The 17,523-nt window shown below is 57.7% G+C and overlaps 1 protein-coding gene across 1 annotated transcript in view; it reads right to left on the bottom strand.

Moving 5' to 3' along the window:
* LOC119098430 (high affinity cationic amino acid transporter 1) overlaps positions 1 to 17,523 on the bottom strand; it is a 47,153-nt gene that overhangs the window by 27,825 nt on the left and 1,805 nt on the right. The window contains exons 2-3 of the mRNA XM_037221347.1: positions 17,158 to 17,286; positions 2,808 to 2,963 (exon numbers count right to left, since the gene is read on the bottom strand). Coding sequence (XP_037077242.1) covers positions 2,808 to 2,963; positions 17,158 to 17,286 — 285 coding nt within the window. The remainder of the gene's footprint in view (positions 1 to 2,807; positions 2,964 to 17,157; positions 17,287 to 17,523) is intronic.

The following is a 17,523-nucleotide window of genomic DNA, read 5'->3' on the forward strand; positions in this document are numbered from 1 at the left end:
GATACTGGTCACAATGAGTTCTTAATTCAATGACATCAACCCCTAATATGTCAGGACGCACTGGTTAAACGAGGCTATCAAGGAAGCTTGGCAATATTGGCAAAGTTCGACAACTTGCTCAGGCTGTGCCCATCATCACGCGTGTGACGAGTGATGCGCCTCGTTTTGTCAAGATAGCCAATGCTTGCTTGATAACGCTGTTTCACCAGCATCTTCTGGATGTCAAAAGTCAGTTATTGTCACAGTAAGACCTCGCAACTCACAACGCAAAACAAAAAACGAGCCAAACGCCTTTCCCACTCACACCAAGGGCACCGGTCCCCGTGACTGGGGCTTTTCATCTCCACGACGTCAGTCTCATGCCAATCCCCCGTCTCCGTCGGCCGGCAGTACTCCGCATCGCTGCCACACCTGGCAGCCGCGGCCGGGGCCCGGTCTTTACTCGTGCGCTGCAACTTTTTCCCTTTCAAGAATGCCACATCTCCGCGTTGATCGAATGGTGCAGGTTACAACTTGGTGATACTACAAGGTGGTGAGCAGGAAGGCGCTCCTGATCAAAAACATTGCATGCAACCGGTTGCAGAGGCACAAGTTTGCCAAAAGTGCGGGCTGGTCGGTCCGATCTGGGTTTCAAAAGTCTGAATGAAGGCAACAAAATTTCAGGCAGTTGATATGGAGGGAAGCTCGGCCCCAGCCATTTGATATGGAGGGAAGCTCGGCCCCAGTCGGTTGATATGGAGGGAAGCTCGGCCCCAGTCAGCTGATATGGAGGGAAGCTCAGCCCCAGCCAGTTGATATGGAGGAAAGTTCGGCCCAGTCTGGCTGGTATTCTTGTGACAAAAGTTCAAAGACATAAACAAATAGCGTGTGATGCTGCTTAGGATTAACCCGTGTAGATATCGGAATATGATAATTTCACTTGACATGCCATATGATTGAAAAATCGCTCCTCGCGATCTGCCTGAACTGGAATGTGTTGCTATTACATGCCATTACCCCGTACCTAAAGCACTATGATACACTGTTTACCAAATTGATTTAGACAACAACGGTCACAAAACTTGAACGTCCAACTGCAATCTTCTATCTGGATCCCAACTGCATCTCGTTGTGTCTAACAAACAAATGGAGAACAAAAATATAGTCTTCTCTAAAACTTCGCAACTACATATCAAATATTGACAACACAGCTTCTTTAAACTAACTTAACCATGTTCTCAGCGTAAACGCACTTCCGGATCTTCCGTGAGGACTACCGTTATTATCTTCGTCATTAGTTCTGAACTGGTTTCTCAGCACCACCTACCAGTCGGTGACGCCCCACACATTGAGCGCAAGATAGCGCCAGTGACAAGGACAACAGTCCGAATAGCGAAACCACCTGTACTAAAACCGCGACTGGCGCACGCCGTCACGCCTTAAGTTCGATGTGATGCTGACGTCACCCTCACGTTCGATGTGATGCTGACAACAATCACACGTTCGATGTGATGTTGACACGCGTCTGGCGCCGTAATACGCACATCGCCACTATGGCCGCGCGCGAGCGGCACCCGGCGCACGGCCACGGCAGGCTGCTCAGGCTGCTCTGCCCCTCCCGTGAGCACGGCGACTGCTCTGCTCTTCCCGTGACCACGACCACTGCTCTGCTCTTCCCGTGACCACGGTGACTGCTCTGCTCTTCCCGTGACCACGGCCACTGCTCTGCTCTTCCCGTGAGCACGGCGACTGCTCTGCTCTTCCCGTGAGTACTGAGCGCTGGCGACTCTGTGCGCTCGCTGCCGGGACAGTATCGACAGTGTCGTCGGCGGGACGTCATCAGTACGAGCGTCGTCCTCGGCTCAGTGTCGGTGTGCCGCTGTTCATCCCACGACAGCGACGGGGCCGCTGGCAGGGGGCCGCTGACGTCAGGGGGCCGCCGATGACCCGTGGGGCGCGCTATCGGGCGCCACCGGCCGCGCCGGGCGGCCTGCGGGCCACCGATAGGCTGGGGCCGTCGCCTCGGCCGCTCCCTGACGCCGACGGACGGACGTCTGCAATGGTCTGGTTCAGACCCCGCTGGCGACGACGGCGTTGGCCGGTTGTGCTGCAGCACTAGCTTCTCATCCGGCACGTCGGCAAACTACATGACCGCATGCGTCTTGCAGCCAACCATAGGGCTCTAAGATGGAATGGAACACAGACAGAAGGAGTTGGCTATATCTTGACACGAGTATATTCCATCCACTCAGCCAGAGGGTGGGGAGACTTCGCACAGGTCCACTCCACCTGCTCCTTTGTAACCCTCCCACCGAGAGGCACTATCTGAAGCCGGCAGCGGAATGGTGACGCTCCGAACGTGTACCATGCGCACGCCATTGCGAACGATGCATGTGCCAGCGATGAGCAGCTGGATGGCATTGGGCAGCCAGATAAATTACTTTTGAGATCCATGCAGAAGTCGCGACATCTCCACCTGATGCATATGTCATCTTTCTTTGTTGCCGCACGTCCGTTCTTTACGCTGCAATAGTTCTGCAGAGCGTTGACTACGGCCATGATTCCAGCGGTGCTTTAGACAGTGTTGCGGCGTTGTGGGCCAACACAATACAGCAAAAGCGCCAACGTCTTCACTGCTTTGCGTAGGTTTTTCGGAGGGGAGGCAAGATTTCAGAATTACAATTTTTCCTCTTCCTACAGGGAACAACGTTGGAACCTGGTTCAGTAAGCCCAAACCTTCGCAGGAGCACATTTAGACTGAGCGCTGTACTCTGCAGTCATCCCCCTGCCCCCCCCCCCCCCCCGTACAAAACGAAATTGGTACTCACCGGAGAGCACGAAGACCAGCGAGAAGGCGAAGAAGTCCGGGTAGCCGGAAAGGAAGTCAACGTTGATGGCGCAGCAGTCTCTGAAGGCGCCCTGCATCTTCTTGTCGAATATCGAGTCGACGTATGTACTGTATCCTCTCGCCACGCTGGCAGTTCCTGAAGCAGAGACGTGGCGTTGGACGGCAGTTCGGTGGACGTGCCTGATAGTGGCTGGAGACAACCACGGAGATACCCAACAGCCGCGCAGCTGCGCATGATAACCAGACCCAAAACGGAAATGGCGCCGAAGAATCTCAGCGGTCGCGTCTGGAGAGACGCGCAGTGCTTGAATGTACGGTCATGCTCAAGGCTGAGAGGCGCGACAGCCGTCAAGGCCAGCCGAGCTGCGACCGAAAAAAGATCCACTGCCCGAGCTACCGATCAGTAATCTGGTGCTTAACGCTCCGCTCAAGCAGAACACACTAGACCGTGCGCTTTGCGTCAAACGCGGACTGGTTTAGGCTCAGATACACGTCACGACACACTCCAATCGCTGATATATCACTCGATAATCGACGCACACCCAGCGTGATCGGCGTAACCATCCAGTGCATCTGCACGCGGTCACGCCAGATCAGACGGATCTGTACCTGCAAACCGGCTCCTGTGTAACCTGAACGCACCAGTTATGCTAACTATTGCAATCCACACAATCCACCACCAAAGCCACACGCATACCCGCGCCACTTTCGCCCGCGCCAGAAAGTCGGCGGCACGGCCAATGCTGCACCGCCGCGACCCGCGCGTTAAAAGCGGCAAATTACCCAGCCTTCGAGCCGGTATCGCCGGGTACCGTCCCGGATCCGGGCGTAAAATAAATGGAACATCGCGGCGGGCTGGGGAACAGGTCGGTCCGGCCCGGCTGTGCAGTCAAGCCGCTCGTCCGACGTCGCTCCGTCCTGTCTGGCTCATCTCACGAGCGAAACCGCGCGCGACTGGTTGTGGCGGTGCCACCGGCGACCATACGGCAGCCCGTGAGTCGGCCCCTGACGGCCGGCTACGTGTCGGACGAGCGGGTGTGTCGGTCAGGTGCGCCGCGACCGCGAGCCCGCGAGGTCACGCGACGGTCGGCTGCCCGCCCGGACCGAGCGACCGAGCCCGCTGAGGACCGCCAGTGGAGGCACGCAGGAACCCCGGGACGCCGGCCGCCAGCCGCTGAGGCGGTGACCGTCCCCGGCCACGGGTGCAGAGCCGGGCCGCGCCCCCTGGAACCGGGCCGCCGACGCCGCGCCGTCGGCTCAGAGACCTCCGCCGGCCGCGGCCTCTCCAGATTGTCCCGGCAGGTAGCGTCAACACAGATGGACCCGCGCCTCGTGAAACACCTCGCCCTGGTGAGTCCAGCAGCCGCCGAGTAAAACGGTCACGCGCAGCAGAACGTGAGGCTTCGTTCATCTCAGCAGTGCCCACAAAAAGCAGCGTTTGTGGCCACTGTTCCTGGTAGACCGTCCCCCCGTACGAGTGTGTTAAACACAACCGAGAGAACACGTCACAACACCAGAGCATCTAAAGAGCGTTGCCGTTGTTGCCCACGCAAATCCGGGCGGTCTTCGTCATACACGGCACCATCTTGCTTTGCCTCCTCCTCTCGTTTCGCATGAGACACTGAGCAAACAAGGGAATTTGAGCGAAGGGCTATCTTCTATCGCTGCGGAGCGGCTCGAGCTCGTCCATTACTGCTAAACTTCAATTTTCGCCGCTGAGCGTACACCAAAACATACTTCATCCGAGAGACCAGCCACTGGAGCCTTATCACCCTAAGCCGGCTCGATCGCTACGCAAACACTGAACGTCCCACGCATGCGAGCGCGGAAGCAAAACGACACCGTTCTTGCGTCACTGGCTATAATCCAGACGAGCGCGTGTCAACACCCCGGTCCAGTCTCAGTGTGCAGCCTTGACGTAGAGCCCTATGCGACATTAATGTGAAGCCCCGGGTCTGGCCTTCATGCGCCCCACTCGCCGGACTACTCACCGCTGCTGCTTGCTCACCGCTGCTCACCGCACCGCTTGCTACTCCAGTGCAAGGTGCACGGCTCTGGGATCAGAGTCCACGTGAGGAGTGGCCCGTCACGGGACGTCACGGTATCGGCAGTGCGCGCTGACGTCACGGTATCGGCAGTGAGCGCTGGGTTAGATAATACGCGGGATTACCGTAGTGCTGGGGCCAGGGTGCTACCTGCGAAACTCGTGCCTTCCCGATGGAGAGACGAACTGTGAGATACGAAACATGCACGTCTTCTTCTGTGCCAGCCCAGCCCACGTGCCGCGTGCCGTCACCGAGACTGCGGGGTGACGGCAGTAGCCAGCTCTGGCTGCGGTCGCCGACGTGTCTCATATCGCAGCGCCGCCGGTCATGCCTATTTTGCTTCACCATGCCACATGGCACATAAATGGGATTCCCAGAATATCTCAAAATGCAAATAAAATCGCTTTAAATCCGTCCTCATCACTGGCGCTATCCAAACAGCAGCTCCAACTGGCTCGTTGCTTTCAGAGCAGCGCCAGCATTAGTAATCTGCATGGCATTACTGAACAAGCATCGCCGCCTCTACGGCCCATCTGCTTCCACCAGCCGTGGGCGGTCCGACTGTTCTACGCTCTGTGTGTCCGCTGTATGCACTGATCTATACGAGCCTATGTGCGCGGACGCCGGTGTGCCTCTGCGGCGTTTGAGGTCTGGTCGGTCACGCTTGGAGCGAGTTCTGCATCTCACGAGACACATTGACGCTGAGGCGAGGTCAAGGTCGAGCAGACGATAGGGTCTAGGTAAACGTACATTAAACACACTGATCTTATTTTTCAACGGCAACGAAAACACAGCTGGGGTCCGTCATAACCGTGACAAGAGAAGCCAACACCTTATACGTGTTGAGCTCGGTTGGATTAGAACTGTTCACGCGGGAACGCCACCTTCCCAGCCACGGAACAAAGCAAGGCCACAAACCGCGAGACACTGCAACCCTCCTGCTCATCCCACACTCTGAGCCCTGCCCCGCAGTGGAGTGGCACCGCGCTGTCGGCGTGGACGCGCGAGCGCCCCCACCGGGCTGAGCAATCGGGGCGGCGGGTGATCGACTCGCAGCCGAAGGGTCCCAGCGCACCACCGGCCGGGGCGGCGGGTGGTCGACTCACAGCCGGGGGGTCCCAGCGCACCACCGGCCGGCGCAGCCGCTGGTCGACTCGCAGCCGAAGGGTCCCAGCGCACCACCGGCCGGCGCAGCCGCTGGTCCACGGGTCAAGACTGAATAGGGCGAAAGATTGTGCACTGGACGGCGCGACGGGCGAGGCGCCGGTCGGTGTAGTGAGCGGGTGACCTGGTAGGGCGGGTCTCAGGCTTCCTCTCGCCCCAGTTTCCCCTTCCCCTAGTACCCACTCGTCATCGACGCAACTGGATAATTGCTTACAGGTAAAACCGGACTTCTGACGACTTAAATCACAGTAAACTATCCGCCATGGCGATAAGTGTCTGTAGGACACACGCCAGGAAGTCTCACAGGCGCCTTACATCTACGGGGAAAGCATTCAAGACATCTGCTATGCTTGCGGAGTCGGTGCTGACGCCAAGCACGTTTACTTGGACACGCCAACGGACGAAACTTCTGACCGTCACGACCACCTCCATGCTGTTCATAGCCATATTCTCTAACTCCATACCTAAATATTACTCGCATATGCAGACATTTCACGATACAGACATTTTACGCTCACCAGAAGGTAGACAGCCACGGTGCGGTCCTGCATCCGACAGCACAAACGCCAGCTCTGCTGGGACATGGCGACCGGCGGCCGTATCGAGCGATGTGTGAAGTCCAGCGGTCGCCTTCCGGTTCGTCCCCAGAAGTCGCGGATTGTTCGTGTTGATGTGTCGGCGCGGCTGCCGTAGTTTCACCATAGCTGGTGTAGGCCGGCTATTCGTAGAGAACGTTTCCTTCTCTTGGCGCGTGATCCACGAAAGCTGATTCACTGACACCGCGCGTGTCATGCAACTTACGAGATGGCAAACACGCTCGCAGTTTCTACTCATTATAGTACTCCCGAAGACACGGTGCCGATACCTCAGTCACGGCAAGCGCCTTCAAATTACACGTTGCAGGCGGGCGCAAGCAACCCGTCTCACCCTATGCTCTCCGACCGCCACGCACCAGATGCTATCTTCATTAGTATGCCGCAAAAGGTTTCAAGCCTACTTTTGCCTCTGCGATCTCCCAGCCATATTGCTCAGAAGCCAAATTTCTGAAGGCTTACGGACAGCGCTGTCCCGCCCACCCCTGCCTTCATTCACCGATTCACCACGCCTCCTCGCAACACCTCGCTCGCCTCGCACGCGGCGGCCACCAGCCATGTGTCAGTCGCACGGCTGCCCTGTCTGGCGGCCAGTCCCAAGCACCCGCGAAACCCCGGCTGGATTCCATGCATCGGGTGGTGTGCGTTGGGGTAGCCCCGTCATCGGGCTGCTCGTGCTGTCAGTCCACCTCTTGCCTTTATCCTTGATTTCATACCTAGCTTAAATGGTATGCGAGAGCCGAAAGACCTGACAGCAAACCTGGTCAAACCTACACAGTCTGGCTGACCACTGATTACAACACCGCGACCTTTTCGCGCGAGATGCACCTATCTACAGCATGTCCCGTCGAATGTCCAGAGGAGGAATGTCCCGGTTTAAGCTGTTCGGGTTGTGCGTTCGTTTGTTTAGTCCGCTCTAATTTCCTCCCGGCCGTGCGGCGATTCACTCTGCGAGGCGCCATAGCTCGCTCTTCCAGGCGAACGTGACCAACCGACTTCAGGGACTTCAACTCGGCAGAGGTTACGTCCGTGACTACGGCATTGCTAGGCTTCATTCGTTCAAACACGGCATTTACAGCTGTTTATTTCATGCGGTCCTGCCTATCAGTTATGGCTCGGTATTCATCAGATGCTTTTCACATTAGTGGCACTAGTTTAGCTTTCAATCCAATAAATCCGCAAATATAAATTGTTGGCACTTGCTTCATGACTATAGCTGATGACACAAATTCTGTTCAAGCAAAGTTCTCCTTTAAATTTAGGTAAATTTGGCATTATGACAGCAAACAAAGTCACACAAACCACAACTAACTCATCAACAACAAATCGAAATCAAAGGGCCCAAAAACGAATAACAGCCAGAAAGCCCGCGAGAATAAATTGCAATGTGCTTGTTATTTGGTGTTGCCGTCCTCCGAGTAAAATACGCCCAATAACAAGCACAGCATGAACATTTCTATGCTTTCGTAAAAATTGTCCACAGTTGTGGCTGCGGTGCTTATCACAGCTCTACATGCATTTTGATACCACGATAAGCGAATAATCGGGAGCGTTTCGGAGGTGTAACGAATATCAAAGTGTAGTGCCTCAAAATCGCATTGCAACCAACTTAAACGCTTTCCGCCTCCCAGTAGACCCTATGTGTCATCCTTATCTTCCATTCCACCTGTACCGCCTGCCCAGCCCGCTCACTAACAGCGCCATCTCTCCGCGGCAGGTGCTGCTGCTGGCGGCGTCGGCGCCGGCCGTCGTCGGCCAGCGTACGCTGCTGGCGCGCATCATCAACCGACTGTACCAGCTGTGGGGATCGCTGATTGGCGGCGAGCGCCTGTGTCCGGCCGGCGGCGGCCTGATTGACCTGGCCACGCTCATACCCTGCGGCGCCGACCTGGCCGACTGCCCGGCCAACCTGGCCTGCCAGCGAGTCACCGCCCTCTGCCGCAACACGCTTACAGACGTCACGGTTAGTAGCTCAATGACGTCACGGTCAGTGGCTCAATGACGTCACGGTCAGTAGCTCACTGACGTCACGGTCAGTGACTCACCAACGTCACGGTCGGTACTAAGCCGCGCACCTCAAGGTCCGTGTGATGTCGTCACGTCACCAGCCACGTGGCACGGCTATTGACGTCACGGTCAGAGACTAACTGAGGTCACGGTCAGCAGGGCGGCCGCGTGCCTCACGGTCCGTGTGATGTCGTCACGTCACCAGCCACGTGGCACGGCTATTGACGTCACGGTCAGAGACTAACTGAGGTCACGGTCAGCAGGGCGGCCGCGCGCCTCACGGTCCGTGTGATGTCGTCACGTCACCAGCCACGTGGCACGGCTATTGACGTCACAGTCGGTTGAGCAGTGACGTCACCATTAGTAGCTCACTGATGTCACGGTCAGATCATTACTTACCTCACCGTCAAGAGCCCAATGACACGTCACGGTCAGAAGCACATCGACCCATCATTGCGCGCAGCACACTGACGATCTATAGTCAGCGCCGCATCGGCATGTTAACACGCTGATTCCTTCACCCACGACCTGCGAAACCCTTATTTGGGGCGTGAGCGAGCCTGCGTCCCTCGCGCCGCGGCCCGACACTAACATCTCTGAAACGCCCCGATGATCGTCGACAGCCGCCCTGTCCCGCGCGGCGCGATCGTCCACCTCGTGGTGGGCGGACGCCGTGAGCCCTGCCGCCCACGCCGCGGTCAGCTGCTACCCACCTCTGCGTGTTGTGAATCCCACCTCCCGCCCCGCCGTGGTCAACGGCTGTCCTCGCAGCCCATCTCTGCGCGTCGCGAGCCCCCGTCAGGCCACCTCTGCGCGTCGTGAGCCCCCGTCAGGACACCTCTGCGCGTTGTGAGCCCCGCCTCCTGCCGCCCGCCCCCACCGTGGTCAGCAGCCGCGCCCTCCGGCTTACCCCGCGTCCCAGGCTGCGTCGCCGGCCGTCCCTCGGGTCGCCGGCCGTCTGGACGCCCGGCCCGGACCGCTCCCCCGTCGGCGGGCTCGGCGTGCGCCGCCCCAGTCCAATCACCACCGGGATGGATGCCTCACGAGTGCCGTGTTACCGACGGGTCCCGGCGGGTGCGACCCGCCCAATGGGGTCACGTGGGGTCACGCGTCGGCGGCGGCGGCGGCGGCGGCGGTGAGGCGGGTGTCCCGCGGGAGGATGCGGCGCGCCGTCTCGCGTTACCGAACCGGCGAACGCGGTCGCAAATTGACAGTCCGGTGCGCACGCGTGCGCGAGGGACGCTGTGCCGGCGCAATCTAGAAGCAGCCAGCCTGAACACCGAATCCTGGTTATCGGGCCGGTTTTCGGCCCATTCTCACTCGACGATAAGGAGCATCTGTTGATTCAGCGCGTCGTCGATAGAGCACGCTTATCGGCGAACATGAGAGCCGAGAGATCGCGGGGCAGCCCACTTTGGTCTGTCACCGGTAAAACAGTGCAGAAATTTCGACCCGGCCGCCGCGCTGCAGACAGTACAACAAGAGGTCATCCTGGCCACAGACCCCACTTGGACGGTCCTTTACGTCAGCGAAAACATTTTCAGGAAGATGTCTGGATGGTTCAGTCAATGGTGACATTTTGGTTGACGCACTGGTAATGATTGTTCAGAATTTAATCCACTGGAAATGGACACTTAATCTTGGAAGCAATGTCACGAAAAAATATTTTGCCCTCCCACGAGAAACTGCCGCTATGCAGTATCTACTACCTTGGTAACAATAACCCAGTAGCCTATCCAACCCTGTAACAATTTTGTCATTTGGGTAGATACGTAAACATAACCTGAAATCACGTTAAAAATAGGCATTCTCCACTTATGGATTTAAGGACTGCGACTGACGACAAAATAAACAACAGAAGATGCACATGGCCATCGGAAAAACCACAGCAGACGCTCCCTCAAACAATGAAGCACTGCATGGATTACCAAGCCAATCCCACTGAAAGCACGCGTCACCCACAAATCACGATCAACGTCACCGACAAGAAAGCAAACGAGGCCGCGGTCACCTGGTGATGACTGTATCAGCGGCATCACCACGTGCCACCAGCCCGACAACCCCGGCCTGGTGAGCGCCGTCCCGGGAGAGCGGTCTGAAGTGGGTCCGTGCTCGTCACGTGACCCGTGCACGTGTGCCCGCCTGGCGCCGTGGCCACCTCGTCCGCAGGCCGCGGCTGAATCACGCCCGCGCGAGGTTCGAATCAAGGTTTGCGCTTGAATGTCGGTGAGATTGGAATCGAATTCCACTGGATCACGTTGGAATCGATTTTTGTTGTTATCGATTTCTGAGAACATTCGGCGTTGCAGGCCATCATATTGGCTAGAGCCATCATCAGATCGACTGAAACAGAAGCTCAGGTGACAGCAGATGCTCTCAGCCTGGCTACTGATAAGCGTAACGTATGGAATACTGCATGTGCCGCTGTATTTTTATCGAAAGATGTCGTATCAAGACTTTTAAAATTGAGCGCCTATAGCGCGTTATAGCCTATACTGTCCTCGACAGAGTCCAACCCATCGGAATCGATTCTGGAATTTGGCTACGTTCTCTCGGGAGAATTCGCTTAAAAAGAATTCGCTTAGCATTGCGCGATGCGGCTGACAGCCAGAATCAGAATCGAACCTCACGCCCTGTGAGTCGAGCGAGTCGAAATCAACTTGACCGTGCGAAGTCCAGCTCAGGTCTGGGTAAAGCATCCCCTTCCATCCCCATCCCCAACCATCCCCAAGTCTCAGAGTACGTCCATGCCAGCCAAACTCCTCCGGGGAACATCGCACGCGGTGTCAGAGCCACACGCCAGTGTCACCACGCGCAAACGGCCAACACGTGAAAATGTTACTGAACTATTTCGCCAAATCATCCCAAATCCACACAAGAAGCAGGCCCTCACGCATTCGCCTAGCGTCTCGGACAGGCTGCGATCACGGCGGGGGTCCTTCGGGTGCGCGACGGTCCACTTGGGAGTGTAGCTGAAGTGCGGACCCCGCGCCGACGTGCCGGCCGCTATCTCTGAACGGAGCCCATGCGTGTAGGTGCGCCAGACCGGCTGTTATGTAAACTTGCTGCCAATGCATGGGAGTGCCGGTAGATGACTCCGCGCCGGCACCGCCGCCCTCGATGCCTGTCAGTGCGCATGTCACTATTCAGACATGGGGGCATTTCGCGGCGTGCTGCATTGCAATAGGAGACGGGTCTTTGTAGTTTGCGTGCAACGTTTCCAACACGTGATGAATTTAAATGCAACATCTCAGCATGTCTCTGTTCCGACAGTCTTTATTTTCGTATGCTTTGACCAATGGTATGCACAACAGCATGTGATGGCACACCTTTCTATGTCTAAAGGCATTCACTTCAACCTAACTCCCACCCAGAACATATGGGAAAACATCTGTGCATCTTCACAACTAGTTATGTTGCAGCTTGTGCCACTCTTGACCATGAGCACTACCAAGAACACCAAGTATTACAATACAAGTAGATCACAGTGATTCCCCGACATCGTCGATAAATCAGCATTTTTCTGGTATATTCTAGGTTGGTTGCTTTCAGCACAACAACTTTGGCAGTGATTCCTATGGAAGACTTCCGTTTTAGACGTTGGTATGTGCACGCGGACGTCCGCGTTTATCCGGGACCACGTTCGCTGGCAGACGTCCTTGTGTACGTCCCTGTGCCGGTGCACGCCCAAAGACGTGTCTGTACGGCCGTGTCTGCGGATGCCGGCGCGTTTGCGTCTGACGGCGGAGGTCCGTCTGTGCGACCGCGTCTGCCAGCGTACCGCAGACGTCCGTCTGTGTCTGACCGTGCCCGCACATTCAGGCAGATGTCCGTCCGTGTCTGACTGTGTTCGCACATTCAATCAGGCAGATGTCCGTCTGTGTCTGACTGTGTTCGCACATTCAGGCAGATGTCCGTCTGTGTCTGACCGTGTCCGCACCTACAGGCAGACATCCGTCTGTGTCTGACCGTGTCCGCACATTCCGGCAGACGTCCGTCTGTGTCTGACCGTGTCCGCACATTCCGGCAGACGTCCGTCTGTGCCTGGACTGTGTCCGCCACATTACGGCAGACATCAGTCTGAGTCTGACCGTTGTCCGCACACTCCGGCAAGACATCCGTCGTGTCTGACCTGTCCGCACATCCAGGAGGACGTATATCTGTGTCTGACCGTTGTCCGCACATTCCCGGCAGGACGTCCGTCTGTGTCTGACTGTGTCCGCACATTCTGGCAGACATCTGTCTGTGTCTGTGTCCGCACATTCCGGCAGACATCCGTCTGTGTCTGACCGCGTCCGTACATCCCGGCAGACGTCCGTCTGTGTCTGACCGTGTCCGCACATTCCGGCAGACGTCCGTCTGTGTCTGACCGTGTCCGCACATTCCGGCAGACGTCCGTCTGTGTCTGACTGTGTCCGCACATTCCGGCAGACATCCGTCTGCGTCTGACCGTGTCCGCACACTCCGGCAGACATCCGTCTGTGTCTGACCGTGTCCGCACATCCAGGCAGACGTCTATCTGTGTCTGACCGTGTCCGCACATTCCGGCAGACGTCCGTCTGTGTCTGACTGTGTCCGCACATTCTGGCAGACATCTGTCTGTGTCTGTGTCCGCACATTCCGGCAGACATCCGTCTGCGTTTGACCGAGTCCGCACATCCCGGCAGACATCCGTCTGTGTCTGACCGTGTCCGCACATTCCGGCAGACATCCGTCTGCATGCCGGTGCGCCAGCGCGGCCATGACTGCGAGCGGGACGAGCAGTGCGCCACCGACTTCTGCCAGCCGGGCACCAGCTCCTGTGAGTTCCGCGCCTGCCGGCCCGGCCAGCTGTCCGTGCGGCTGGACAACCTCTGCTACCGCTACGTCACGGCGGCGGACGGCGGCTCGTACCGCGCCGCGCGCCGCCGCTGCCGCACCATCTCCAGCGGCCGCGGCCACCTCATCTCCATCAACAGCGCCGCCGAGCAGGAGGCGCTGCGCTGGCTGCTGGCGCGCGCCCAGCTGGTCGGCGAGGACGCCGACGCCGTCTACCTGGGCCTGCGCGACGCGCGCCGCGAGGGCCGCTTCGAGTGGGCGGACCGCTCGGCGCTGCTGTTCACGCGCTGGCGCGGGGGCACGCCGGAGACGGCCGGCAACACGGCGGCGCGCGACTGCGCCGTGCTCGACTCCGGCGACGGCACGTGGCTGGCGGCCGACTGCCAGGAGTCGCGGCCCTCCGTCTGCGTGGCGCCGCCCGACGCGTTCCCCGACGATGAGTGGCTCTTCCCCGGCGCGGACCGGACCTTCGCCGAGGAGTGAGTCGTCGGCGGCGCGAGGCCGCGACCACCGGGACTTCGTCCGTAATGGTCGTCACGGCCCGAGACCGACGACCTGGTCCTGTGACGGTTGTCACGTCCCGGGACCGACAGCGATCGGCGTCTGTCCCCGCGCGCGACTGGAGAGAGCAGGGCAAACTCGCGCACCGACCTGCGTCTGAGGAGGTGGACTGTGCGGCTGCCGTGCCGCCCTGCCGTCCGACGCCGGCGGCGCCTCGGAACCGAGCCGCGGCTTCCGGAGTCCACCTGGGCCACGTCCACGCCGCGCTGCAAGACAGCCGCCCGCCCGACCAGGCCGCCGCGTCCAGTGCAAGCCTGCGCTGGCCACGGCGTGCGGAGCGCGGCCAGCCGTGTGTGCCTGGAGCAGTTCTGACCTCGCCAGCGGGCTGGGTCAGCTATCTAGGCGCCGCACTACCCCAGCGCGGAGGGCGCCGGAGACACCGCGGTAGTCACCCGCACCGATCGAGGGATGACCGAGGTTATTTATTGGAGCGTGGTAGTCGCCGTGTTACGCTTTTGTTGTGTTTAAGGGTGTGGCGGCTCGTTGATTGCCTGTGTCAGTCCCGCTGTGTGTTTGATTTGTGAGAAAAGCAGACGATAAATCGCGCCCTCTGTCGGTGACTTGTGATCAACGGCGACAGCACGCTGCTGTGCTGGAATCGAACGACGCACTCTTGCTTTGTAAGCTTAGCAACCGCTGAGAAGCACCCGAGGCACGCCGAGCATTCGGAATGAGCTGACCAGCTTCGTAGGCTCCAAGTGCACGGGAAAGCCTTTGCTGGTTGTTCAGCTGGCTTATTTTCACATGCAGACACCTGAATCGGCCTGACGGGTCAGGGTGTACTTTCCTACCTAACGTTAGGAAAAATCATTGTACACCATTCGTCGTGCTTAAGGCAGGACATATCGTAAATAATCTCAAAACAGGTAGAATCATGCTCCTACCTTCGAATTTCAATAACTTCGATGGCGGGCTCCCGAGCGCCGCGCGCACCGCACCGCCTGGACTCCCCAGCGCCGTTTCTGCGTTGCCGTTGCGTAAATACAATATTTCTGCTTACCAAGAACTCTACAAAATGTACGGGACCAAGGTAAACCATCCGCCGTGTTTAAGGCAGGACATATCGTAAATAATCACAAAACAGGTAGATTCATGATCTTATCTTCAATTTTTTATAATTACGATGGCGAGCTCCCGAGCGCCGCACACATACAGCACCCGCGACACCGGCGCCATTACTGCGCGGGTCACAACATTACTGCGCATCAAGCAGCATCAAGAACCATAAAAATGTACCGGGCCAAGGTAACAAGAATCCATGAAATTTGATCCTCGACGCCAACGGGACCATGGGTTGCAGGGGGATTGAGTGGGGAGTGTAAAGCAAAATGAGAACATGGCAGCTAAATAAAAGCTCACTATATGGCACCTATATATGGCATGGAACATGGACGCCAATGGGATGCTGGGTTGAAGGGGATATAGGGTGGGGAGGATAGGTTAGGTTAGGTTAGGTTAGGTTAGGTTAGGTTAGGTTAGGTTAGGTTAGGTTAGGTTAGGTTAGGTTAGGTTAGGTTAGGTTAGGTTAGTTAGGTTAGGTTAGTTAGGTTAGGTTAGTTAGGTCAGGTTAGGTTAGGTTAGGTTAGGTTAGGTTAGGTTAGGTTAGGTTAGGTTAGGTTAGGTTAGGCTAGTTTAGGATATGTTCTGGACTATTCTGGCCTGTGTGTTTCATAAATGTACTGAAACTCGATAAGAAACGATTTTGGTTGCTTTATTATTGTTACCTTGGTCCCGCACATGTTTTATGGTTATTGATAAGCAGAAATATTGTGCTTTCGCAACAACGCAGAAACGGCGCTTGGGAGTCGAGGCGGTGCGGTGCGGTGCGTGCGGCGCTCGGGAGCTCGCTATCGTATTTATTAAAATTCGAGGGTAGGAGCATGATTCTATCTGTTTTGAAATCATTTACGATATGTTCCGCCTTAAACACGACGAATGGTTTACCTTGGTCCCGTACATTTTGTAGAGTTCTTGGTAAGCAGAAATACTGTATTTACGCAACGGCAACGCAGAAACGGCGCTAGGGAGTCCAGGCGGTGCGGTGCGCGCGGCGCTCGGGAGCCCGCCATCGAAGTTATTGAAATTTGAAGGTAGGAGCATGATTCTACCTGTTTTGAGATTATTTACGATATGTGCCGCCTTAAACGCGACGAATGGTGTGCAATGATTTTTTCTAACGTTAGGTAGGAAAGTACACCTACACCAGGCCTGACGTCCTCGTTCAGTAGGCTTGTTCCCACACGCAAACACCTGGATAAGCCTCACGGCCTCCGGCCATTAGTAGCCGACAGATGTCGGAAGAGCCCCGTGCTTCCCACACTTCCCCATCACAAAAGCGGCCTGAGCTGGTTGTTACATTATATAAGTTCCGCGGGCTGACGATCATGTAAGGGGTGTTAAGCGCGAAGACGGTGACGAGAACCTTCACACAAACAACTCAACAAGACCGCAGAACAGGAATCTTACGACCACCACACAACCATCTAGTCACGAGGTATTTTCAGCACAGCTGTGAGCATTGTTTCCATCCCTCTGGTCATGTCTACGCTACCACTTAAAGCCATAGTACGACGGCCCGTTACCGCACAGGTACCGCACAGTGCGACGGCCAGTTACCGCACACGTGCCGCACAGTGCGACGGCCCGTTACCGCACAGGTACCGCACAATTAAACGGCCCGTCACCGCAAAGGTACCGCCCAGTACGACGGCCCGTTATCCGCACGAATGATACCGCAGTGCAGTCCGTGCATTACGCACAAAGGCGATCAACAGTCGCAGGCTGTTGCATAACTGAAACAGGCCGAGGGCCAGTGTCGCGAGGGCAATGGCAGCGCGCGCGGCAGCCCGGCTGTCCCGCCCCTGCTAGTGACGCTGTGTGCCGGGGAGGAACGGTGCGAGCCGGCCCTCCCAGCATCACCGCAGACACGGCGCTCGGCGGTGAGGGTCCCGTGGCTGACGCCCGCGCTGTCCGGGATGATGGCGCGGGCGCATGGGTCGGAAGGATCTCCCGGTCGGCTCCCAGGCCGCTCTCGGCGGGCGCCACCGACAGCTAACGCGGCTCCCGGCGGCGACGTCTCCCAGCGCGCGGTCTCCCAGCGTGGGCCAGCGCCCCCCGCCCGGCCGGCGGCCGCCGTACTCACCGATGACGTACTCCAGTATGAGGTTCCAGCCGATAACGAACGCCACCAGCTCCCCGACGCAGACGTAGCTGTAGACGTAGGCCGAGCCGGCCTTGGGCACGCGTGCCGCGAACTCGGCGTAACAGAGCGCTGCCGGGCAGGCGGGCCGGCACGCCGTCAGGTTACCGGCAGACGGGCAGGCCCGGGGGAGCAGTCAGACGGTCACACGTGCAGGACAGGTACCTCAGAGCCGGGCAGGCGGACCGGTACGCCGTCAGGTCACCGGCAGACGGGCAGGCACGGGGGAGAAGGAGGGGGGGGGGGACAGGTACCCCAGAGACCGGCGTGGTCAGCTGACTGAGTGGTGATGACGTCAGGCCGTATCAG

Source organism: Pollicipes pollicipes, unplaced genomic scaffold (genome assembly GCF_011947565.3).
Source record: "Pollicipes pollicipes isolate AB1234 unplaced genomic scaffold, Ppol_2.1 Scaffold_4740;HRSCAF=5597_pilon_pilon_pilon, whole genome shotgun sequence".
In the NCBI taxonomy this organism is placed as follows: Eukaryota; Metazoa; Arthropoda; class Thecostraca; order Pollicipedomorpha; family Pollicipedidae; genus Pollicipes; species Pollicipes pollicipes.